This window comes from Cyanistes caeruleus, chromosome 2 (assembly GCF_971803275.1).
Source record: "Cyanistes caeruleus chromosome 2, bCyaCae1.hap1.1, whole genome shotgun sequence".
NCBI lineage: Eukaryota > Metazoa > Chordata > Aves > Passeriformes > Paridae > Cyanistes > Cyanistes caeruleus.
Genome location: NC_141702.1, coordinates 48,386,727 through 48,407,066, shown reverse-complemented (window position 1 = coordinate 48,407,066; position 20,340 = coordinate 48,386,727). Strand labels below are relative to the sequence as shown.

General features: G+C 41.0%; 2 protein-coding genes across 7 annotated transcripts in view; both read right to left on the bottom strand.

The window, feature by feature from the left end:
- Positions 1–1,106: 1,106 nt before the first annotated feature.
- LOC111927172 (calcium homeostasis modulator protein 6) lies at positions 1,107–9,343 on the bottom strand. 3 transcript variants are annotated; one of them, XM_086876865.1, is made up of 5 exons: positions 9,023–9,343; positions 8,022–8,188; positions 4,926–5,050; positions 4,480–4,778; positions 1,107–2,279 (listed from the first exon to the last, which is right to left on the bottom strand). In XM_086876865.1, exons 3-5 carry the CDS (start codon positions 5,011–5,013, stop codon positions 1,893–1,895), a joined length of 774 nt encoding a protein of 257 aa, XP_086732991.1. In that variant the 5' UTR covers positions 5,014–5,050; positions 8,022–8,188; positions 9,023–9,343; the 3' UTR covers positions 1,107–1,892. The 3 variants fall into 3 exon arrangements, with proteins under 3 accessions (XP_086732991.1, XP_086732990.1, XP_023779743.2); XM_086876864.1 differs by lacking the exons at positions 8,022–8,188; positions 9,023–9,343 and having other exon boundaries at positions 4,926–5,179; XM_023923975.2 differs by lacking the exons at positions 8,022–8,188; positions 9,023–9,343 and having other exon boundaries at positions 4,480–5,179.
- Positions 9,344–16,137: 6,794 nt separating this feature from the next.
- Positions 16,138–20,340, bottom strand: part of DSE (dermatan sulfate epimerase) — a 34,673-nt gene continuing 30,470 nt past the window's right edge. For all 4 annotated transcript variants that reach the window (XM_086876860.1, XM_086876862.1, XM_086876861.1 and 1 more), the window contains exon 7: positions 16,138–19,174. In XM_086876860.1, the coding sequence (XP_086732986.1) occupies positions 17,419–19,174 (1,756 nt within the window). In that variant the 3' untranslated portion in view covers positions 16,138–17,418. The remainder of the gene's footprint in view (positions 19,175–20,340) is intronic.

Below are 20,340 nucleotides of genomic sequence, written 5' to 3'. Positions count from 1 at the left end.
TCACTTTTTCCAGCAACACTAGCCAAATATTATCATTATTATTATTATTATCATGATCATGATTATGATTATTGATAATAACAATATTAATATTCTTAATATTCTTAAAATTGCTACTATTATCTTGAAAGTGAACAAACTATACTGTCCTTGTTTTCTTACAGAATTACAGAACTTCTAGGTTTGGAAGGGACCTCGGAAGGTGATCTAATTCAACCCCCCTGACAAGGCAGGGTCACCTACAGCAGGTGACACGGGAACACATTCAGGTGGGTCTGGATTGTCTCCAGAGAGGGAGACTCCATGACCTCCCTGGGCAGCCTGTGACAGTGCTCTGCCACCCTCCATGTAAAGAAGTTCTCATGCTGAGGTGAAACTTCTTGTACTTTAGATTGAGGCCATTGCTTATCCTCCTGTTGCTGGGCATCACTGGAAAGAGTCTGGCACCCTCCTCTTGCCACCCACCTTTGAGAGATATTAATGAGATCTTCTCTCAGTCCTCTCTTCTCTGGACTAAACAGACCCAGCTCCTGCAGTCTCTCCTCATAGGAGGGATGCTCCAGACTAAAATCACCTTTGTGACTCTTCTGCTGGACCCTCTCCAGTAGCTCCTTGTCTTTCTCGCACTGAGGAGCCCAGAACTGAACACAACACTTCAAATGTGGCCTCAGTGGGGCTGAGTAGATGGGCAGGATCACCTCCCTTGACCTGCTGGCCATGTCTCCCCAGTGCACCACAGGACACCACTGGCCCTCCTGGCTACAAGGGCACTGCTGGCTCATAGCTTGTCATCCACTGAGACACCCAGGTCCTTCTGTACAGAGATGCTGTCTGAGATGTCAGGCCCCAGCCTGCACTGTTACTCTATATCATTGAGTTTCTCAAAAGGAAAACAGCACTGAGCAAGTCAGTGGCTGTGATTAATATTTTTTAAATTTTTTTTTACATGTAAAATTAAATCTTGATTAAATCTTTCAGTTCTACCTTTATGTGTTATATTTTTAGTTTATAGTGAGAAAGAAGCTTTCAAGCTCGTTATATTCAGCTAGTTAAAACAGGCTCTTCCCTTTTTCCTTCATTGTAAAATGAAAGTAACAAAAAACTTCTTTATTTATGTATGTCTGAAAAATTTCTGAGTTTATTGTGTAGAAAGAGAATTTCTAGCAGAAGCACACAGACAGCCTGGACCAAACAATCTGACTTACATATATAAAATGCTCTCTTAAGCAACAGCTTTTCAGAAGAAAAGTGAATTTTATTATTCTTCACTCAAACCTTGTATCTTTATTTCTTATAATAAGATGTTCTTTGATAAGAATATTACTACTTGCTAATATGAATTGCAGATTTTTAATGTCCTTAAATGTATGAATGTGCTTTTAACATTTGTTAATATGCTCCACCTACACCGCCATGTTATGCATGAGCCTAACTCCTTAAGACAAGCAAAATTTTTTAATTTACAGCTTGCTATAAGCATCACTGAAAGCTTCATTATAAAGAAAGAGCTAATAAACTGAGCTGAATTTCTGATCAAATCTTCCATTCCTTTTTTTGTCTCTTTGATAAGGTTTGGTATCGTCACTCCACCTGCCAAGTGCTTTTAAGGTTTCAGTAATAATTTGACATAATAAGTGCTGACATTTTTGTGCATGCTGCTTATTTTCCATATGGACAACAACATAAGAAAATTCCTATTTAAATGTACTTAAGCAAAATGATTGAAATGTATTTAAAAGCACATCTACTGAGGGTTACAACTGTCAGCTTTCAGTTTGCATAGGTTTCAGTAAGAGCAGAGAGCAAGACTCTTCTTATATCAGTAGGGTTGAAGGACTGCCAGCATTGCAAAGGATTTATTTCATTACAACCATGAAAAGCCTGCCTGGGTTTCATCCAGAAATGCTAAATTGGTGAGATTCGTCTTCCCTTGATTCGGTGCTGTTGACTCTGTCAGTGTCCACATACTTGTGTATCCTGCTGTAATACTGCTCATCTGAATTAAAGGTATACAACAATGAAATCTTCTGCCAGTCTTCATTGCTGGGGGTATGGAATGGTGCTGGGTCAGTGCTGGCTTCAAAAAAGCAATTTGTATTTCTTTCTGCTAGCTCAGTTGCATGCTCTTTGGCTTTCATCTCAAAGAGTTCATCTTCTTTTTCTGTGTAACTTTTCCAGAACATGAACTGAAGATAGCTGACCGGGGAGAAACAGCGGCTGGCACATGTCGAAATCAGTGCCACAGTCATGATGATGGCTATCAGGAACCACCCTATCACCTTGGAAAAAGAATATATATGTTAATGGTGTTTTTGCATGGTCATATGTGGGAGTATAGAACATAACATTGAAGAAATATGAAAAGTGTAAGCAAAGACACCCTGGAGGGCATGTAACTGTCTGTTTGCTGCCAAAAGAGGGGATCCCATGCATGCATTTCAGCCAGACATACAGAGCTTCTGCACCCCTCAGCTGATCTTGTCAGATTAAAGATGAATACCAAAAAAAGAGAAGATGGACAGAAGTTATTTGCTCAGTTATATTCAGCTTTCTTAACTTTTAAGTCAAGATATAGTTTCTGCAATTGTGGTCACGTTTATGGCACAGAGGGTGCAGAATCACTCTGTCTGCTTCGTGCTGCAAATCAGAGCTTCTGCTGGCTATGTTCTCATGGGCTGGAGCTACTCTCCCTGATGTCTGAGCCTGCAAAAACAGCTAGCTTTTGCTTGACACAGAGGAAAGGCTGTGTCCTCTGTGTTTTGTAGGCAGGACACAGATTTGGCTATTGAATATGTGAATTCGTTCTTGTTTTTTATACCTGATTTTAACATCCTTAGACAAGTCTCAGAGGTCCCATCAAAACCAAGTGTCCTAGTAGATGCTGGTCCCTCCTCTACCCAGAGGTACTTAGCTGGAAGCTCCAGGCAGAGATCCTGCAACATGCTCTTTTACCTCAGGAGGACTTTTTCTTCAAATGAAGAAGTATTGAGTGCTAAATGAAAAGGAGCTGGAGTTTTTTTGGCTCTTAATTTTGTTGGAAGTAGACTGGATATTAAAAATAGTGGTCAGTAATAAAAATACACTCACACTTTTCCTATTTTTGTTTGACTGGATGTTTCTTTTAGATTCCATTGCAATGTCAGTAACAGTCAGTCTTCCTTGGTTTTGCTCATTTCTTACTGTGATACATTGCAGAATAAATCCATGCTAAAGTTATAATCTTGCCTGATAGGAATCCTAGCATATTTCCAGGAAACCTCCTCTGATGAGATTATAGTGATATGCACCGAGGTTAGCATGAATATTCGTCTGCTAGGGCCATATTTCCAGGGGACCCCCTGAAAACTTAAAAAGCACCCTGTGACAGTTGCAGTTTGTGAAGCACGGTGAAGCAGTGCTAGAGAGCCCCTCCCTGCCTCACCCAACGCTGTTTGCCCGGTTCAGCGCCGATCTGACTTTTGCTTGTGGCCTTTTACAATTGTATTTTGATTATAGAATCAGTTCTTTTTTATTAATCAAATTTACTACTCATTTATAACATTCCCCTATCTAAAATCAATGGTATAGTTTTTCCCTTTCCAGCCTTTTTCTTGGAGAAGCAGCATGCTAAGTATTTAACAAAAACACTTTTTTGTTTTAATAGGCATTTGTTCCAAACAGGAACTTACAAAAATCCAAGTAACTATATCTGACAAAAATTAACTTATAAACTTAACTCCCTTAACTGACTCTTAATGCTTTCCTGAGAAAAGCTTACAAAACCTGATTTTCCTACTGGAGTTAAGACAAAATCCACACAATGTAGAAACAAAACTGGAGTGCTGCCAAAGAACCAAAAAAAAACCCCAATTCACAAGTGTTACTGTTTTGATCATGCAGCTTGCCTTCAGAACAAGAAACTTTAACAGGACAGATACATATTTAACTATTCTTCTAGAATACAAGTGTGAAATCATTAAGAGGTTCAAGCGCTGAGATTTATAGTCAAACAAGCTGCTCTTATTTGTTTATCTTTCCAGATGTCTCCTTGTAACCACTCTGTTGCAAGGAGGCATCAGCTTCCCCTCTCTTAGTGATCTCAGCTTCCCCTCAGCTAATGCACTTTTGCAGAAGTTTGAGGTATTCAGAGACATAAAACTGAAGAAGGAGAAGAACTCACACCATGTCTAAGTTAACTGAGAAGAAAACTTCCTGAGGAAAGTCCCATTCTCTAGGCAGGTTCCCTGCTCATGAGGTTTTGTAAATGACAGTGCCAAACCACTACCATGCAAACATGCAAAACCAGAAAGGATCATAAAAGTACACCTATTGCTTTTCTGTTACTGCTTTTTTGCCAATGAATATTTGCTGCCTGTGTGCTTTTGGTACATGGTATTATATAACATAAGAGAGGACTGTTTACAGTGCCCAGCAGGCACCACTACACATTGAGCAGCCAGGGTTGAAGCCCATAGTGTGAGGAGAAGAGCAAGGCTTTACCTGGGACTGTGCCTGGAGGCTGAGCCATTCACTTGATAGCTTTGCTGATAATTCTTCATCACAGGGTATTTTGTACAGAGTTTTTTGGCAGCTGAAGTTGGTCGCATTATCTTTACAGAAGAAGCGTTGTATCCATCTGCTTCCACTAGCCGCACACTCGTAGAAGTTGGCTCCGAACAGGGCCACCACTATCCAGGTGAGTGGGGCCACGAAGGTTTTGGCTGCCATTGGCACCAACAGCTGGCAGTAGCGGGCACAGGTTCCACAGGAAATGCACTGCTTCTCTGGAGAACACTTGCCTGTCAACAGACGCCATATCCTGGCATTCACCATGCAGCCGAGCAGCCAGAGCACGAAGGCAGGAGCAAAGAGGAAGGAGGAACCATATACCATGTTCCAAGAATTGCAGGGACACTTGAACACCACAGATGAGAAGATGTACTCACTGGCAGCCGTCAGGAGGGACACGGTGCTGTAACCAAGAATGGTTTGGTGTTGGATGCAGAAATTCACCACTTTATGTAACATATCCATTTTTCTGCCTCTCCTTACTTTGGGAAGAGCAAAACCTCTGTCAGAAAAGAACAAAAGAGAAAGTGTCCTGCAGCTCCCACAGCTTAAATAAGCTTGCAGTGCTTTCAGTTTCAGTTGGTGGTGGAGATATAGTGAGGCACAGAAACAACCCTTCATAGAGGGAATAACTGTCACTGCACAGTCGAGTAGAGACACACAGGAAAACTACTCCAGTTGCCAACAGAATACAATGAAGAAACTTCCTTTTATAAGAATAGTTTGTGTTTGTCCACACGTGCATTGTAACTAGCAATGGTTTAAACCTCATCATCTTTTCAGTGAGGCACCAAAGTGTGAATGAAATGTGAGAAAATCACCCAGAACCATATACAGATTTTTATTGTGCCATGTTTTTAGCTATACAATATGGCTTGTTCTCTTACGGAAGAATATTCAACTATAATCATGTCAATTTTTCAAGATAATCAATCTTTTTTTTTTAAGAAGTTATGTTGGAAATTTTGTAACTCATATTTTTTTACTTTTAAGTACATTAAGTCATGGATTTTTTTTTGTCTTTTCCAAATGGAAGCACAGCTGAACCTTGTTCTTTGTCTAATCTTTAAACTACTGAGGCTCTGGGTCTTGCTAGGCAAGGCCTAATAAGCTCCAGTAAAGAAAAAGGGATATTTTAGAGGTCAGGGATTTGAAAATCCACAGATCCCATTTCAGTTCTTTGGGCAGCTGGACCTTGTTCTTTGTTTAATCTTTAAACCACTGAGGCTTTGGGACTTGCTGGGAAAGGTGTAATGAGCTCCAGTAAAGAAAAAAGGGTATTTAGGAGGTCAGGGATTTGAAAATTCACAGCTCCCATTCAGCACTTTGGGCAGCTGAGAGCATGGCACAGAGGCTCCAGAGCAGGCAGCGCTGGATCAGGTGGCTGCTGGGCTCACAGCAGACGTGCCGTGCTCCGTGCTGAGCTGCTGCTGCTCCTGCTGCAGAGGAAAACATGCTGCTAAATTAAATACTTGCCTTGGCCTGGAGGAGCCAAGGGAGGAGCCCTTGTTCTTATGCAGCAGTATAATACAAGGACACAGCAACCAAAACCGGATGTAAAACCAGGAAGAATTAATCAGACTGAAGGGGTTGGTCTGGCCACATCTCAACTACAGTCAGCAGCTGAATGGGGAGCACAGGGACAGAGAAAGGAAATTTGGCAATGCCTTCACACCCTGTGCGATTTCAGGGATTTCCTTTGTAACTAATACCTTTTGTTTTAACCCATGCAGACTTACTGACATCCAAAATATTGTATAGAACGTGTGCTTAACTTTCATTCTGTTATGGATACATAGTATAATACTGGCTTTTCTCAAGTATTCAGATGAATGCTTGTATAACATTAAAATGTCTTTGCTGTAATAGTTGATATAGTATGTTTGAACTGTCTGCTTGGTTGGGATAACATTCAATGAACAATGATGGGGACCCTGCTGATTATCAGCACAGACCCACTGTCTGTGGAAAGAAGGAGCCAAGGCCCAAATTAAAATATGATAAGAAGAGAATTAAAACCACAATACAAGAAACATGCATGTTCTAAAAATATGGATCCAAGGAGTGGTTATGCTAAACACTCCCTGGAAAATGTAAACTAGTTAATAGAAAAGTTTGAATATGCATAAAACTTATGAATATATATCAAGGTGATGCAATAGAAATGGTATATAAAGAGTGTTTCCAAAGCACCAGGTGTGCTCTTAGCAGAATGCCAAACACCCGGCCATTTTAACCCTTTGCTTTATTGTCTTTGTCTCCTATTTCCTTTTTTATTAAACCTTTTAAAATTTACTAGGAAACCTGAACATTGTTTTTCACAATTCAAACCTGACAGTATGCCATTTGAAGTCCCCAGGATCTGGAAGGGAAAGAGAAAAAAGAGTGGATCCTTGGTGTCTCCGTCAACTCATGGTCTTGTACACCTTCACCATAACCCTTTCTTTCTCAGGATGGGGAAACCCTAATATAGTCATTCCTCATTTGATGTATACCTTTGCAGACTTTCTTTATCCATGTTGCCACCTGAATTGTTCTCTAGGATTCAGGTATCATTTTTCCCATGAGAGTAAATAGGAAGTATACCAGATTTCCAGTGCATTTAAGATGCAACTGAATCAGTTTGCTAAAAGAAATTCTGACATTTGTTTTCTACTTCCTTGAAATAATTTCTCAGATTTTTTTTAATCATCCATGAATCGGTATTTTAACACGATATGCATTGTAATAAAAAGCCCTTCAGTTCTTGAAACATAACTTCAGCAAGTTCAGAGTCTATCAGTGTATGAAGGCAGGTTTTAGTTTCACTTTGAACACCATTTCTTCTGTGCTGCATTCCGCAACTGCAGGATCAAGTCCAGGGAGATTATGGATTCTGGTGACCGGCATGGGACTCCAACAAGAAGGGCTTCTGCTCAGGAAACCGTTTATTCAACACAGGAACAAACTCAGTTTAGATCCAGAGACAGAGAGCCCCGAAGAGCGCTAGGGTGGCGGGTTTTATGGGACAGAACCAGGGTGGAGTTTAAGGTCTGGTTCTAATAGGAACACAGCAAGGGAGAAACCCCAGGGACTCAAAACAAATCAGAACACCCTGGGCTGCCACCCCGCTAGAGTCTGGGGTAGGACAAGTCTTCCCAGGCTCACAGGGCCCCTGCCCTGAGGCAGAGGGATGGAGTTTACACTTCCCAGGCTTTAAAGCCCCACCTCTCACTTTAACAATGCTTATTTGAAACAAAATCTTTGCCTCCCTGGGCAGGGACACCTCACACTTAAGTACTGAGTTAGACATGCCATTTTGCTTCCTGGTCAGGCAGCCTCAAGAAAGTATCTCTCCAGTTCATTAAACCAGTGGTTAATTTTAAAATATTGAGAATAACTTTGCATTATTGGCGAGTATTGTTACCTTGGTTTTTACTTAGAAGCAGCTAAAGACAGAGGTTAGCAAACCATGAAACCAGAACTCACCATACCTGAAAAAGTCTTAGCAGAAGCCCCATCCGTGGAAGTGTTCTAGGACAGGCTGGATGAGGCTTTAAGCAGCCTTGTCTCATGGGAATTGTCCCAGCCTAGGGAGGGGGGTTGGAACTGGATGATCTTTAAGGACCCTTCCAGACTTTTTTGATGATTCTGTGATTCTCTGTCAGCATGGCAGAAAAAGCAGATGTGAAATTGCCGCAAGAACACATCCTGACAAAACAGGGACATGGGCTGCCTCCAAGAACCACTGGTTTAACAAGAGAGGCAAAAGACCAGAGGCAGCTCTCTGGAACAGATTATGACCACACAGGGGAAAGCGTAGAGCCAAGAAACCCAGCTACTTCTCTTTCTGAGCCTAATTTTAGCAGTGTTTTATTTATCTGTAATAAAATACAATTTCAGGAAAAGCTTCTTTGGAATGAAACAGAGAAATTAAGAATTAGGAATCAAACATCAAGAAATGCTTTGACTGAAAGAATGAGGGGCTGACAAAACCCTGTGAAATGCTTACTGTTTCCACAAGAACAGGAAGGGTTCAAGGGAACAAGGTAAGATAAAGAGCTAGAGTGCACAAACAGGATACAAGGGCAAAGGCACAACAGGATATGGGGGTTCTCTGGGCCCCTGAGCCAGAAAAAATGGTATCAAAGTCCAGAAGATGGCCAAAGGACTAAAAAGGAGCATGTGCAAGGAGACAAGGCGAGAAGTTCATCTGAGGGGAAGATTGCTTACTTCAGCCTCAAAGACCCCCAGACAACCCCAGGATGACCAACAAAGAGCAGTGCACAGTCGCAAAGAGGTGTGGAGCTAATTTTAATATGAAGTGGGGACAGGCAGGGTTAGGAAATGAATATGCATTAGGTGTACTGTGTAACCCTAGTTTGTAGAGAATAAAAAGAGAGGGGCAGGTCTCTGAGGGGGTGCATGTTTTTGGAGGAGATATTCCCCATGCACCTCAGCGCTGAATAAATACATACCAGCTCCTATAACTTACTCTGTGGGTTATAGAGTTTTCTTTCCGCATATCAGGAAAAGGGAGGGGAGCTCTGCATGAAAAAGGATTAACCCTCCTCCAAGAAAACACGTTTCCAGTAAATATTCACAGAGTGGTGGGCAAGGGAAGAGAGACCACCCTAGTTGGGAAGTGGGGGGAGCAGCTGTGCTGGCAGCCAAGCGGAGCGCAGGAGTGGCCAGGAAAAGCCCAGCTGGTGGCAGCTCTGGGACCTGGGGGCAGCCCAAAGGGGCTCCTGAGTGTGAGGAGCCATGGGATCAGGGAGTTACAGAGCCCCCGTTCACCCAGGGCTCTCTTCTCCCAGGGTAGCTCTTTCTTGCCCTCTAAATTAACACTTGTCTGGCCACAACAGCTGCAAAGCATTATATGGAAAGTATTCAGAAAAACAGCTTTCTGTTAAAGGACCCAGAATTCCAATTTAATGGTTGTTTTTACATTGATTTGCATTACATTTCATGTCTTCCAAGGGGGATGGGAACAATGTGAGAATTTAAACGATGGACATTTTTAGAACAAAATGCTATTTTTTTTTTAATTTGAAACAAATTTCTGCTTTGAAATATTCTTTATTGAAAAGGTCAGATGAAAACAAGTGGACTTGCTCAATACTATATTTTCTCCTTGACATTTTAGCTTCTTTTTTTTCCATTTGCAGATGAATGATTATCAAACATTTTCTAGGTGGAAAAAGCTGTAGTCTGAACTAATCCTGTGGTTCAATAAAATGCATAATACTGGTCATAAATGCAGCATGTATAAGTGTGTTTGAACACATTGAAGGGCTTTACCAGTACATATTGTGCAGATCTTGCTTTAGTTATGTTAGTAAGTCCTTAAAATACGTTATTTTTAACTTTTTTTTTCTGGAACTTTTTTCTACTTGTTCAGGATAGCCAAAGACTGATTTTGTTTTCCTACAAGTCATGCTCCTTCCAGCTGTTACATCCAAGGCCCATCCTGTCCTAAATTCCTTCCATTAGTCTTATAAAGTTAAACTCCCTCTTCATATTAATACTGTAGTATTTTGTGCATTCATGGTTGCAATGGAAAAGAGCACCTCTGCAATGTTTTTCTGTTTACAAGAATTGGACTTGCTTCTTCAGCTGAAAGAGATGTAAGTTGCATTTCTCCAGTTCAGAAAGACACACGGATAATAAGTCCTTTTATTCCAGGAAAATTCTTGTAATGCCTTTTGTCTCATTTCTTGGTGAAATTAGTGCTTAACATGTTGGAGGTCCTGTCCACAAGCAGATCTGTGCCTACCCTCCAGGTGGACTGACCTCCCCCAGAGGCCCATTGCCTCACTTTGTGAAACTGAGGAAGTTATTCTGACTTTACGGTTCAACCAGCCTTCTTACAAGTTTAGGAAGCGTCACACAGCTCAGTGGCACCACATAAATCATTACTAGTACTAATACTTAGTAGAACAGCAGCCTGAGAAGTAGCACTGTGCCCAGGCCTGCACAGCTTACAAGCATTTGTGTACATTATATTGCTATTTTAAGGCTTTACATTTATTAGCAGGTTTTGGCTGAAAATGAATTTTAGTGGGCAGGAAGGAAACAGGTCTGGAAAACCAAGCGTGGCTCTGAAGGAGGCTCTGACGAGTGAGCTCTGGTACAGAGTCATATAAGCCATGCACTAATTGTCCCTTGCCATTATTATTACTGCTCTTTTACACTATGGGTCCACTGCAGGTCTCATTTCTGTATGGGGAAGGTCCTGTGACCCAGTCCAAATGTCCCACAGCAACCAGCTGCATGAGGGTTTTACTGTCCAATCTACAGTCTATATGAGCCATAAATAAACCTGTGTGATTCTTTAACACTGTCTGTGGATTAAGTGACAAATATTTGCTGAACTTATTAGAAAATACCTGATAGAAGCGTAGAATTAGAAAGGCAGAATTTGTCATGTTTTATGATGAAATTAAGTAGCCTTTGTGAGGCAGATTATGGCTAAAACTAATCAGGCAAATCACCCTGGACAGTTAACTACTCAGTTCTAAGAAACAAAAGCTCAGTCTTTTTCATTTACTATGAAAAATGAAGTGACATAAAATCACTTTGCAAATTTAAGCGTGTTAAACCCAAAGTATTTCTACACTATTACATTACAGATGTTTTGTATTCCATGTGTCCTTGCTTTCTTCAGGTTATACCATCACACCTTGCTGCCTTGGAATTGCTGAATAGCTGAGGGTTCACAGAGTCATAGTATCATAGAATAATCTAGGCTGGAAGAGACTTGAAAGATCACCTAATTCCAACCCTCCTGCCATGTGCTGGGAACCTTCCACTAGATCAGGGCACTCAGGGCCCCTTCCAGTCTGGTTTTGAACAACACTTCCAGGGATGGGGCAGAACCTCTCTGGGTGACCTGTTCAGAGCCTTATCACCCCCACAGTAAAGAATTTCTTCCTGATGTCTAATCTAAATCTGCCTTCTTTCATTTTAAGGGCATTCACCCTTGTCCTAAGATTTGATCTGTTCCACTCCTTGTGGGCATATGTGTGTGTCCTAATGGTGGCTGATCATGTGCTACAAAACATGCTCTGTACTTTTCCATTCAAGTAATCCTTCTCTCTTTTTAAACTTGAACAAATTAGCCAGTTCTTTAGTTCATGGTAGTACACCACTGTCCCCAGTTTCCCATCCCAGGTTCCTTTGCTGCCAAAATTTTGTTGCTTACAGAAATTTTTATAGCAGTAATGCAGTCTAAGAATTGAGACCCAATCCTTTTCAAGGTTGTCAAAGAATTGAAAAGTTTCTGGCTTCTGATCCTCAACCTCCCTTGCTCATATATTTTTTTCTGTTCAAATACTTAGCTACAGAATACCCAAGCTGTTTCAGCTCACCACAACTGTATAAGCTGTGTCAGGCTCTCTGGTAACCATGTCTGCCTTATATTAAAGGCTGAACTCTATTACACTCAACAGCACTTGTGTATGCACTTCCATTTTTTTAAATGGGAAGATATGATTCAAAAGGAAAGAATGATATATGGGACATAAGGAGAAAATATTCCCAGTTGCCCATATTTTATGTTAGCAGTAACTTTCCAAGTCTCTAGGTCTGCCCTAATTTATTCTGTAATGTTCAAATACTCCATCATCCTTGTCATTTTATTTGCCTGGCATTTGCAGCTGTATTTTATAGCATTATTGAATATCTTCTATTCCTCTAGCTTCCATAAGGGCAGAGTTCTCCAAGTGCCCTTCCAGGGACTCTGGTCCTCTGCCCATTTTCCTATTGCTACCAACCTGCAGTTGCATCCACCAGAGGAAATTCCACAACAAACTTAATAAGTGAAAGAATACAATTATTTTACTTGATCCAAATAAGGGTTATGCCATACAAAAAAGGCCAAGCATGAGAGAAGTGAATACAGCTCTAAGCTACAATTAATAGTAAAGGTCTACCACAACTGCTGCAGCATCTTTACTAGGTCATGGAGAAACTTGGCCTCCCTTAGCATGTCCCGAAGAGTTCAGCTCATCATCCCAATGACAATCCTGTTCCCTAGGGATAAAAAAGGAATGCATATGCCAATCACCTATTCCCTCTTGCCACAGGGCAAATTAATCTAGCTTACTCTCACAGCAGTGTGGCAGTGTAGGGAAGTTTCCTTGCCTCAATCCTCCTTGAGTTTTCTTCACTAGCATTTCCTGTAGGTATATCCAATGGGCCCAGCTTTCCTGGTATTCCTCACTTCCTATGTCACAGTTTTAGTGAAGTGGGAAACCAGGGGTTTTATACTTATGATTTCTCAGAATGCCTTCCAACTGGAGGTAGGTACAAAGCTAGACTGATTATGGAGTGTTTGGTGAAAAAATGTATGTCAATGTTTTGGGGACAGTCATAAACTCATATATACTTGTTATGGATTATTGTTCATGGTAACAGAGCCCTGGGGGTTGGAGTGGGACAGATTTCCTCTTGATTGTCCCAGGGTCAGTCAGGTAACCAGTAAAATCATTGATAGTTCTGGACACAAGTCAGAGGAAAAGGGTCACAACATCATTCTAAATGTCTTACACAATAATGCATTTCAGCTAGCAATTCTTCTCTGCGTCCTTAATTTCTGGAAAATCACCACAAATGTTATGAATGCTCTATCAGCCTGAAGAACCTGGCAGAAAATGCTGGGGAAATGCTGGGGAAACCTGGGGAAAATGCTATGCATGAATTTCACTGAAGGAATGCACTCACATATTTTGTAGCTGGGTCCAGTCTCCTGCCTTCCTGAAGCAAAGAATAGTTTTGTTCCTTAATTCAGAGGGTCCAGGGCTTTTATTTGAAGTGCTTTGACATTATATGTTTCAAGGTTGAACTTGTTTGAAAAACAGTCTCTATACTGATGACAGTACAGACACACCCAGCACTGGAGTCAGTGGCCAAGAAAGGACAGAAAATGACATCTTGGCCTCATTAGCTCAGTCTGACCTACCAGCATGAAGTTACCCTACTGATTTTAACAGACTAGCTAGAGCAAAGGGATTAAAGTTAGACAAAAGTATTTATGATCCCAACTGAGCCTTTTGCAGACCAAATAAATGTGAATGTAATGTCCCGGTGCAGAAATACAGCTTTTTCCAAACTCTATATGCTTTCAAACACCAAGAAAATGTTTTTCATCAGCGGAAAATACATAGACCAACAGAAGAATGTGATGTATTTCAGACACATAATTCTTCAGAATAAGCTTTCATCTTACAAGTTTTAAGAAATGAAGTAATGAGCCACTTTCCCTTTGCTTCCTTGACTCACTATGATGTATATAACATGGACATTTTTTGGCTGGACTCAAAACTATCATTGAAGGAATCTAAGAACCAGATTCCACTTCCACCCTCAAACATACACACCACTACCTATGGGCTGACTTGCTATTCACTTTGTTCAGAATACAGTGAATTAACTTTAGACTAAATTAGACTGCAGTCCTGAAATGAAGCATGCATGACTGAACAGCAGCTATTGAAGAGAAATTGAGTGAAGTCAGCAGGGTCTCAGATGAACACAGGAACCCATCCACATACACCCAGTTCTTAGCCACTTTTTCCTGTGGCCAGAGTTGCAGAAAATGCACATTTTCAAAAATGAAAAAGAAGCAGAATAAGAATGGGAACAGAGGCATGTGCCAGAAACACCTCAGTTTTTTTACTCCATTTATAACAGGAAGCGAAAAATTGCTTTGCTGCTGGGTGCCATACAGTGACATTTCAAAAGTTATTCCATATACCCAGGCTAAATGAACCCAATGCTAAATGCTTCTACCATGCACACAGAGCTCACCAAGTCTGCTTCTCTCCTGCACTTCAGACAAAGGATGCAAAGGGGAGGAGAACATCCTCTCCTGCATAAGCAAGTGTGGAGGGACAGCATCTTTCTCCAGCCTTCCCACAAGCCAGTAGAGCTGTCAGGCTGACCCCATTTACCTGTTTTTCCTCTCTGCACTTCCAAGTGAAGCAGGAAGCAAGGGCAGCTTGGATTTTTCAGGGTCCTGCCACCTGAGGCCTCAAACTCTTTCTTTTCTGTGATACAGACACTTCTAGCCAATACCCGATTGCCCGTGCCACATTACTGATGGCATGGAACAACTTGTTCTTCCATTTGTTTCAAAATCAAAATCAGTTACAGTCCTTGGTAAGGAATGAGAGAGACAAGAATGAAAAAAAAGAGTGGAAACAGAACCACTGGAGAGAGCCTTTTTAAAGGCTCTGGCCTGGAAAAGAATAATAAGGGTTCTCTTCATATCTAAAAGACAGCCAGCACAATTAAGGCTTAATTTGCTTCTTTAGTTGCCAAATCTGAATCAAAGTCACATCTGTGGAAGTGGAGTTCAGAGCAGCAAGTAATGACAGTCATATACATATAAATCCTTTGCAGATGCAAACCAAGCACAGGCTGTAAAACCCCTGGATACACACTTTATGCTGACATGGGTCTGATCTCTTACTGAGGAGGGCCGGGCTGCTGCATTTCATTTCCCTTTACAGTATCAGTGCACACACCCCATTCATTTGAATGCTGGTCTGCTTTGAAAGCTGCTTTAAGAGCTGTCTGTGAGCATGGACAGCTCTTGCAACCACCTCTTTCCCCAGCACTGCTGGAACAGCGCAGAGAAGTGTAGTGTAAATGAGAGCTAATGTGCAAAACTATACCTTAACTGATAATCTCTGCAGTTTCAATTGACAGCTACAAAAATCCCATGCTAGATGCCACACTACAAAGCAGACAAAGAACTGCAGGTGCTTAAGTCTTCTAGACTATAGGGTGGCTTTCTGGTTGTTCAAAACAACAGCAAATTGACACAGGGGAAACGTGCACAGACATGAAATGAACTCTTGATTTTTTGGTGTTTCATGGCAAATAATAGTAGCACCTGATACTGAAAAACTAACAGTGTCTTTAAAATTGAACATAAGCCAACAGCTATTTTTGCATGTGTTTATGTCATCACAGTGCAAAGGCAGAAATAAAGAGATTTCCAGTTATCCACAGCCTGTCACAGTTTAGTGACTTTCAGCAGGCACCACTACCAACATGGAGCTGTAGGGGTGATACTCTCCAGGCTCAGCTCCCTTTGCCTTAAGAAACAAAGTGAGTGAGTTGAAACAGACAGCTAACCACCTCACATGGCTTTTGCAATTAGGGAAAAAGTGTCTTGAAGATGTTCTAAGATCCTAGGTGAGCTAAGTTACTGTCTGAAAGCTCTCATAATTCAATGACTATGCACAGATCAGAAATAAACTGGGTATCTAAATCTTTGCTTAGATAAAATGTAGCAAATTTCATTGAATAAATCCAGGCATTGGGGACTGCAGTAGGGCTTATTTATATGAATAGTGCTCTGAACTGACTCAGTAGCAGTAACCTAGTGAAAATATTCTGACCTATTCACTGAAGATGTTTAGACAAGGAAAGCTCATCACATTTCAACACACAGACTTGCAGAAGGCTTAACAGGAGTATGTAGATAACATATATCTAAATGGTGTAAAGAGGAAGCAAAGGTTTGTGGTTTGAACCAAGTGCTGATGAATGTAATTACTGTATTTATCAGGAAAAATATTTAAATAAAAGAAAAACAGCTTTTCCATAGAGATAATGATAATGCTTTTATTTAGCAAATGTTCTGAAGAACTGATTTTCTGTAAAGACATACAGGTATGTCCCAATTCCACAGAGCTTCCATGCTCTCAAATAGCTATGAATTTTTGAAATTAGTTTAATGAACAGAGGGGAATATATGTGGAGATGTCAAACTTATTTTTGTCATAAACCACATGATTCCATTTACCACTAATCCCCAAATAATTGACCTGGGGCCACCAAGAGCTTGCAGAACCCTTGCTGGTGCTTTATAGAGAACAGGCTGTCCACAAAATTTTAACTGTCCTCTTTCTAGCCATGTGAAAAGAAAAAAAGACATTAAATATTTCCTTAATACATACTTTTCCATACTGGCAGTTGCTGAGGTTACCACAGGATTGCTTTGGTTCCTTGTATTTTTAATATTACATATGGAAGGGCAGTAGGAGCTAGGACATTCTTTCCCTACTAAGAGGTGCTTCAAACTATAGAAAAGTTGCTTGAAACCCTGTAAAATAGAGAACAGACCCTATAGAATTAAGCATTCTACACATGGCTAAAATATAAACATTGTTTTTTGGGTTTTTTTTCCTGAGAATTGTGTCCTGTTCTACTTTGAGTTAACCCCATATTTGCCTTCTACTACTACCTACTAGTGGTGTGCCTCTCACTTGGCAAGCACTTACACGATTGTCATTTCCCACTGTGCCAGATTGTAAAGCATGGAGGAGATGACACAATATAAGGGTCTGCAATAATGATACAGGGGTGTCCCATACTAAGCCATTCTTTGGTTTGGTAGAGTCTACTGCTAAGATCTGCCTCACATACATTTGAATGTCCTCATCTTAGGAGAATGTCCAGAGATATCCCTAGCAGCCTGAAATGAAAACTCACTACATGCAAATCAAATTCTGTACAGAAAAAGACCTTAGAAACAAACCTATCAAAAGGGCTTGTTCTCACCAAAAAACTAAATACAACTTTATATTACTCTGATGAACAAGGCATAACATTCCCTCAGACGCAAGGCCCAACTCAAAACACAAAGGAGGAGTACTTATTAAGTACTGATTTTTCTGAGATATTCATTGCTTGCCCTATTCTTTAACCCCTTCTGGTCTGAAAGTAATCTTTCCCCAGATGTTTTTGGAATGTTTCAGAAAAAAAAATAAACAGAAAAAAAAAAAAAGAGAAGATATAAACTTTGGCCCTATTAGGGTTAATGCTTTTGCATAGACATATATGACCATAAACTGGTCAACTAGTAGAGGTTTTCTGCTAACATTGTGACTGAGAACAGGAAGAATACAGCCACAATAATATACAGCTGTCTACTAAAAGTATTGCATACAGACATCTTTGGCCATGCAGTCTCTTGGCCTTCTGGAAATACGTGATCTGCATTGCTAACATGACAAAAAAAATAGCAATGTTGAGAATTAGAAAGAGGCGAGTGTAAGAAGCTGATATTGACGGTGCGCTTCGAGCAGTTGCCATCATCTGTGCCAGCCCTGATCGGCCTTTGATTGACATCCCAGTTTTGTGCTTCACATAAGTGATATCTGCAAAATCCAGAAGATCTTTCATTTCCTCGTCTTCGTCTACAGGCAGCTCTTTCTGTGCTTGAGTCTGTGCCTTTTGTCGCACTTTTCTTTCATTTACCTCAATTTGTGCAAAAATGTCAGGAACGGCATCAACGAATTTGTAGCCTTTGGCTACCTTTCTGTTTTTCTTTGCTCTGCCACGCTGCTGCTGCCTCTGTGAGATTGCAAATATCCTGTCAATGGCCTCCTCTGTCTGTCTCTTATCTGAGAACCTCAGCAGGCGCTCAGCAGTCTTCCTAAAGCTGGCCGTGTTGCGTACACGAGACAGGATCTGCTTCTCAAGCTGCTGGAAAACAGGCTTAAAATGCTGCAGGTTCCTCTCCACGATCCCTATGTAGTCCTTCACTTCTGGCACTGTGGAGCTCCTAATGGCAGAGGCTTGGTCGAAGACAATTTTCTGGCGGTCTGCAATCACCTGTGCAAAGGCAGAGCGGGAGCCATCCTCGATGGGCCACAGGTACACGGCGTAGGCGTGCTCACCAGTGGTCACAAAAACATCCAGCTGCGGGGAATCACCACGCACGGTGAAGCTCTGCACATCCACAGAAGGCCCAATGAAAAGGTAAATGGCCCTCGTGACGGGGTGCCGCAGCAGGGTCGTTACATTCACGTAGTTTGTTCCATTGTAGGGGTAGCCCCGGGGATACATCCTCGAGGCAATGATGGCTTTCTCACTGTGGCCAGTGTCGTCCATCCAGTACATCTTATATATCCCATCACGGTGCCTAATAAAGGCCCCATGGACATCATCAACAACCGTTTCTTCAAAAGGCACATCCACATTGTGGAAGAAACTGGTCGCTGCCTCCAGAGGGCTGTCATCTTCTAGGTGGATTTGGTCCACTAGCAAGAGAAGCTGGGGATGGAGAAGTATAAGGTTCCGTTGCAATTTTCTCAGTTTCAATTTAGGATTGTATGCACCAACTCCTTCTCCCCTGATAAAAACCACCCCGCTTCTCTCCATGGCGGCAACCACTCGTCCCTGACAGTCACCAGCCAAGTCGTGTTTATATTTAAGCCACTTTGAGGAACAGTCTTCTGTAATCTGCCCTTCCCATGGGGAGAAGCAGCTCTTAGACACAGCAGGGGAAAACATCAACACATTATTAAAAAAAGTATATTTTGGCCCATACAGAGCTTCTGTTATAAATGGTACGCCATTGGGAGCAAAAGTAAAGGAGTTCTGGTCTGGGTGTTCATGGCCAGCGTTAAAGTTCCTCCACCCCTTGATCCACTCTTTGTACTTGTTCTTATGAACAATATCATATATTGCACGTCCTCCTAGCTTTCCTGACTTGAAGGAAAGGAAAGGCCTGTTGATTTCAGCTGGCAAAGCACTTCCATAAGTTACCACTCCCCAGTCCTCAAAATAATGCAGCTTAGGAACCCCATAGTCTGGTGGAGGTACAGAGCGCAAACTTGCATCATACCTGAAAAAAAGGATGAGAAAAGTGGGGTTAAAAATCACTTGACAGATTCCACTACCAGCACTTGTACAAAACCCAAAAAGCCATTCACTATTTACATCAAGGAGCAAGCCAACAATATAAAGCCCACAGTTATCCTTCATAACCATATAGCTTTAATTATTATTCATATACTAATCCCTGTACAAATTTGTTGTGTGCTTTTTACAGAACAAGAGCTGAAAGCATCTGCTCTGCATTTAAAGCAAGCAGTCTTTCTGCAGTTCAAAAATAAGAGTACCACTAATTTCAAACTAGTCATGTGTTGTCCTATATAGTCATAAAATTATTGACTATAGCATAGATTAGACCAGGCTGTAGACACTGCTTAGACATCAGCATTTGTGCCTATTTACTGACTACTTAACAAAGAGAAGCAGAGTTTCTGTTTCCCCAAAATGATGATTACAGAAGTCTGTCTTCAAGCAGGATAGGCAATAAATTAAAAATTAATGAAAAGGCACCCTAAAGGATAAATGTTTATTATTTGTATCAGTTAATGTATGTTAGTTTCTTTCTCCAAACTAGCCTGAAGAAAAATTTTCATGTCTTTTCTTGTATAAATTGTAAGATAGAAGAAGACATTTTGTTTAAAAAGAAGCCTTAATTCCAGAAAAGGTTAAAATTACTATGATTTTATCTGTGGGGGTTAAAACAACAAAAATCCAACCCAAAACTTAACCTTCTGGCATTGTTTTTAAGCAACCAAAATAAACAAAACCGCACTAAGCCTATGAACATTTCTGTTAGAAGATTCCAGAATCAGATTTATTCTTACAACTAACCAGGAGCTTCTGGCAGGCTCTAGACAGTCCCAAAATTTCCATGAAGACACAGGAGAAAACAGGATAGGATGAGGCTGTAGAGGAGCGATTCTGTATTTTGCAAGTAACAAGATGAAGGCTGCTTGGAGCATAACTAACATTCACTCTAATGTGCACATCATAAGTGCAAACCAACAGATATTCAAAAGGATTTTTCTTGCAAGAGAGAGCTCTACTGACTGTTCAAAAGAGATTCTTGTTATTGCCAGAAACTAAGGGAATTCATATGTGGATCTAAAGCTTCTTGAGTCTTTTACTTTCTTACTTTTAGAAGATTGACATAGAAGTTAGCACAGCTGTAAATTA

Bases quoted from the DNA above. Each gene is read 5' to 3' on its own strand.
- LOC111927172 (XM_023923975.2), bottom strand. From the start codon at position 5,169: ATGAAGGGTTGTTTCTGTGCCTCACTATATCTCCACCACCAACTGAAA. The intron at 2,280-4,479 runs GTAAAGCCTTGC...TCTTTTTCCAAG, and splicing joins GCCTCCAGGCACAGTCCCAG to GTGATAGGGTGGTTCCTGAT.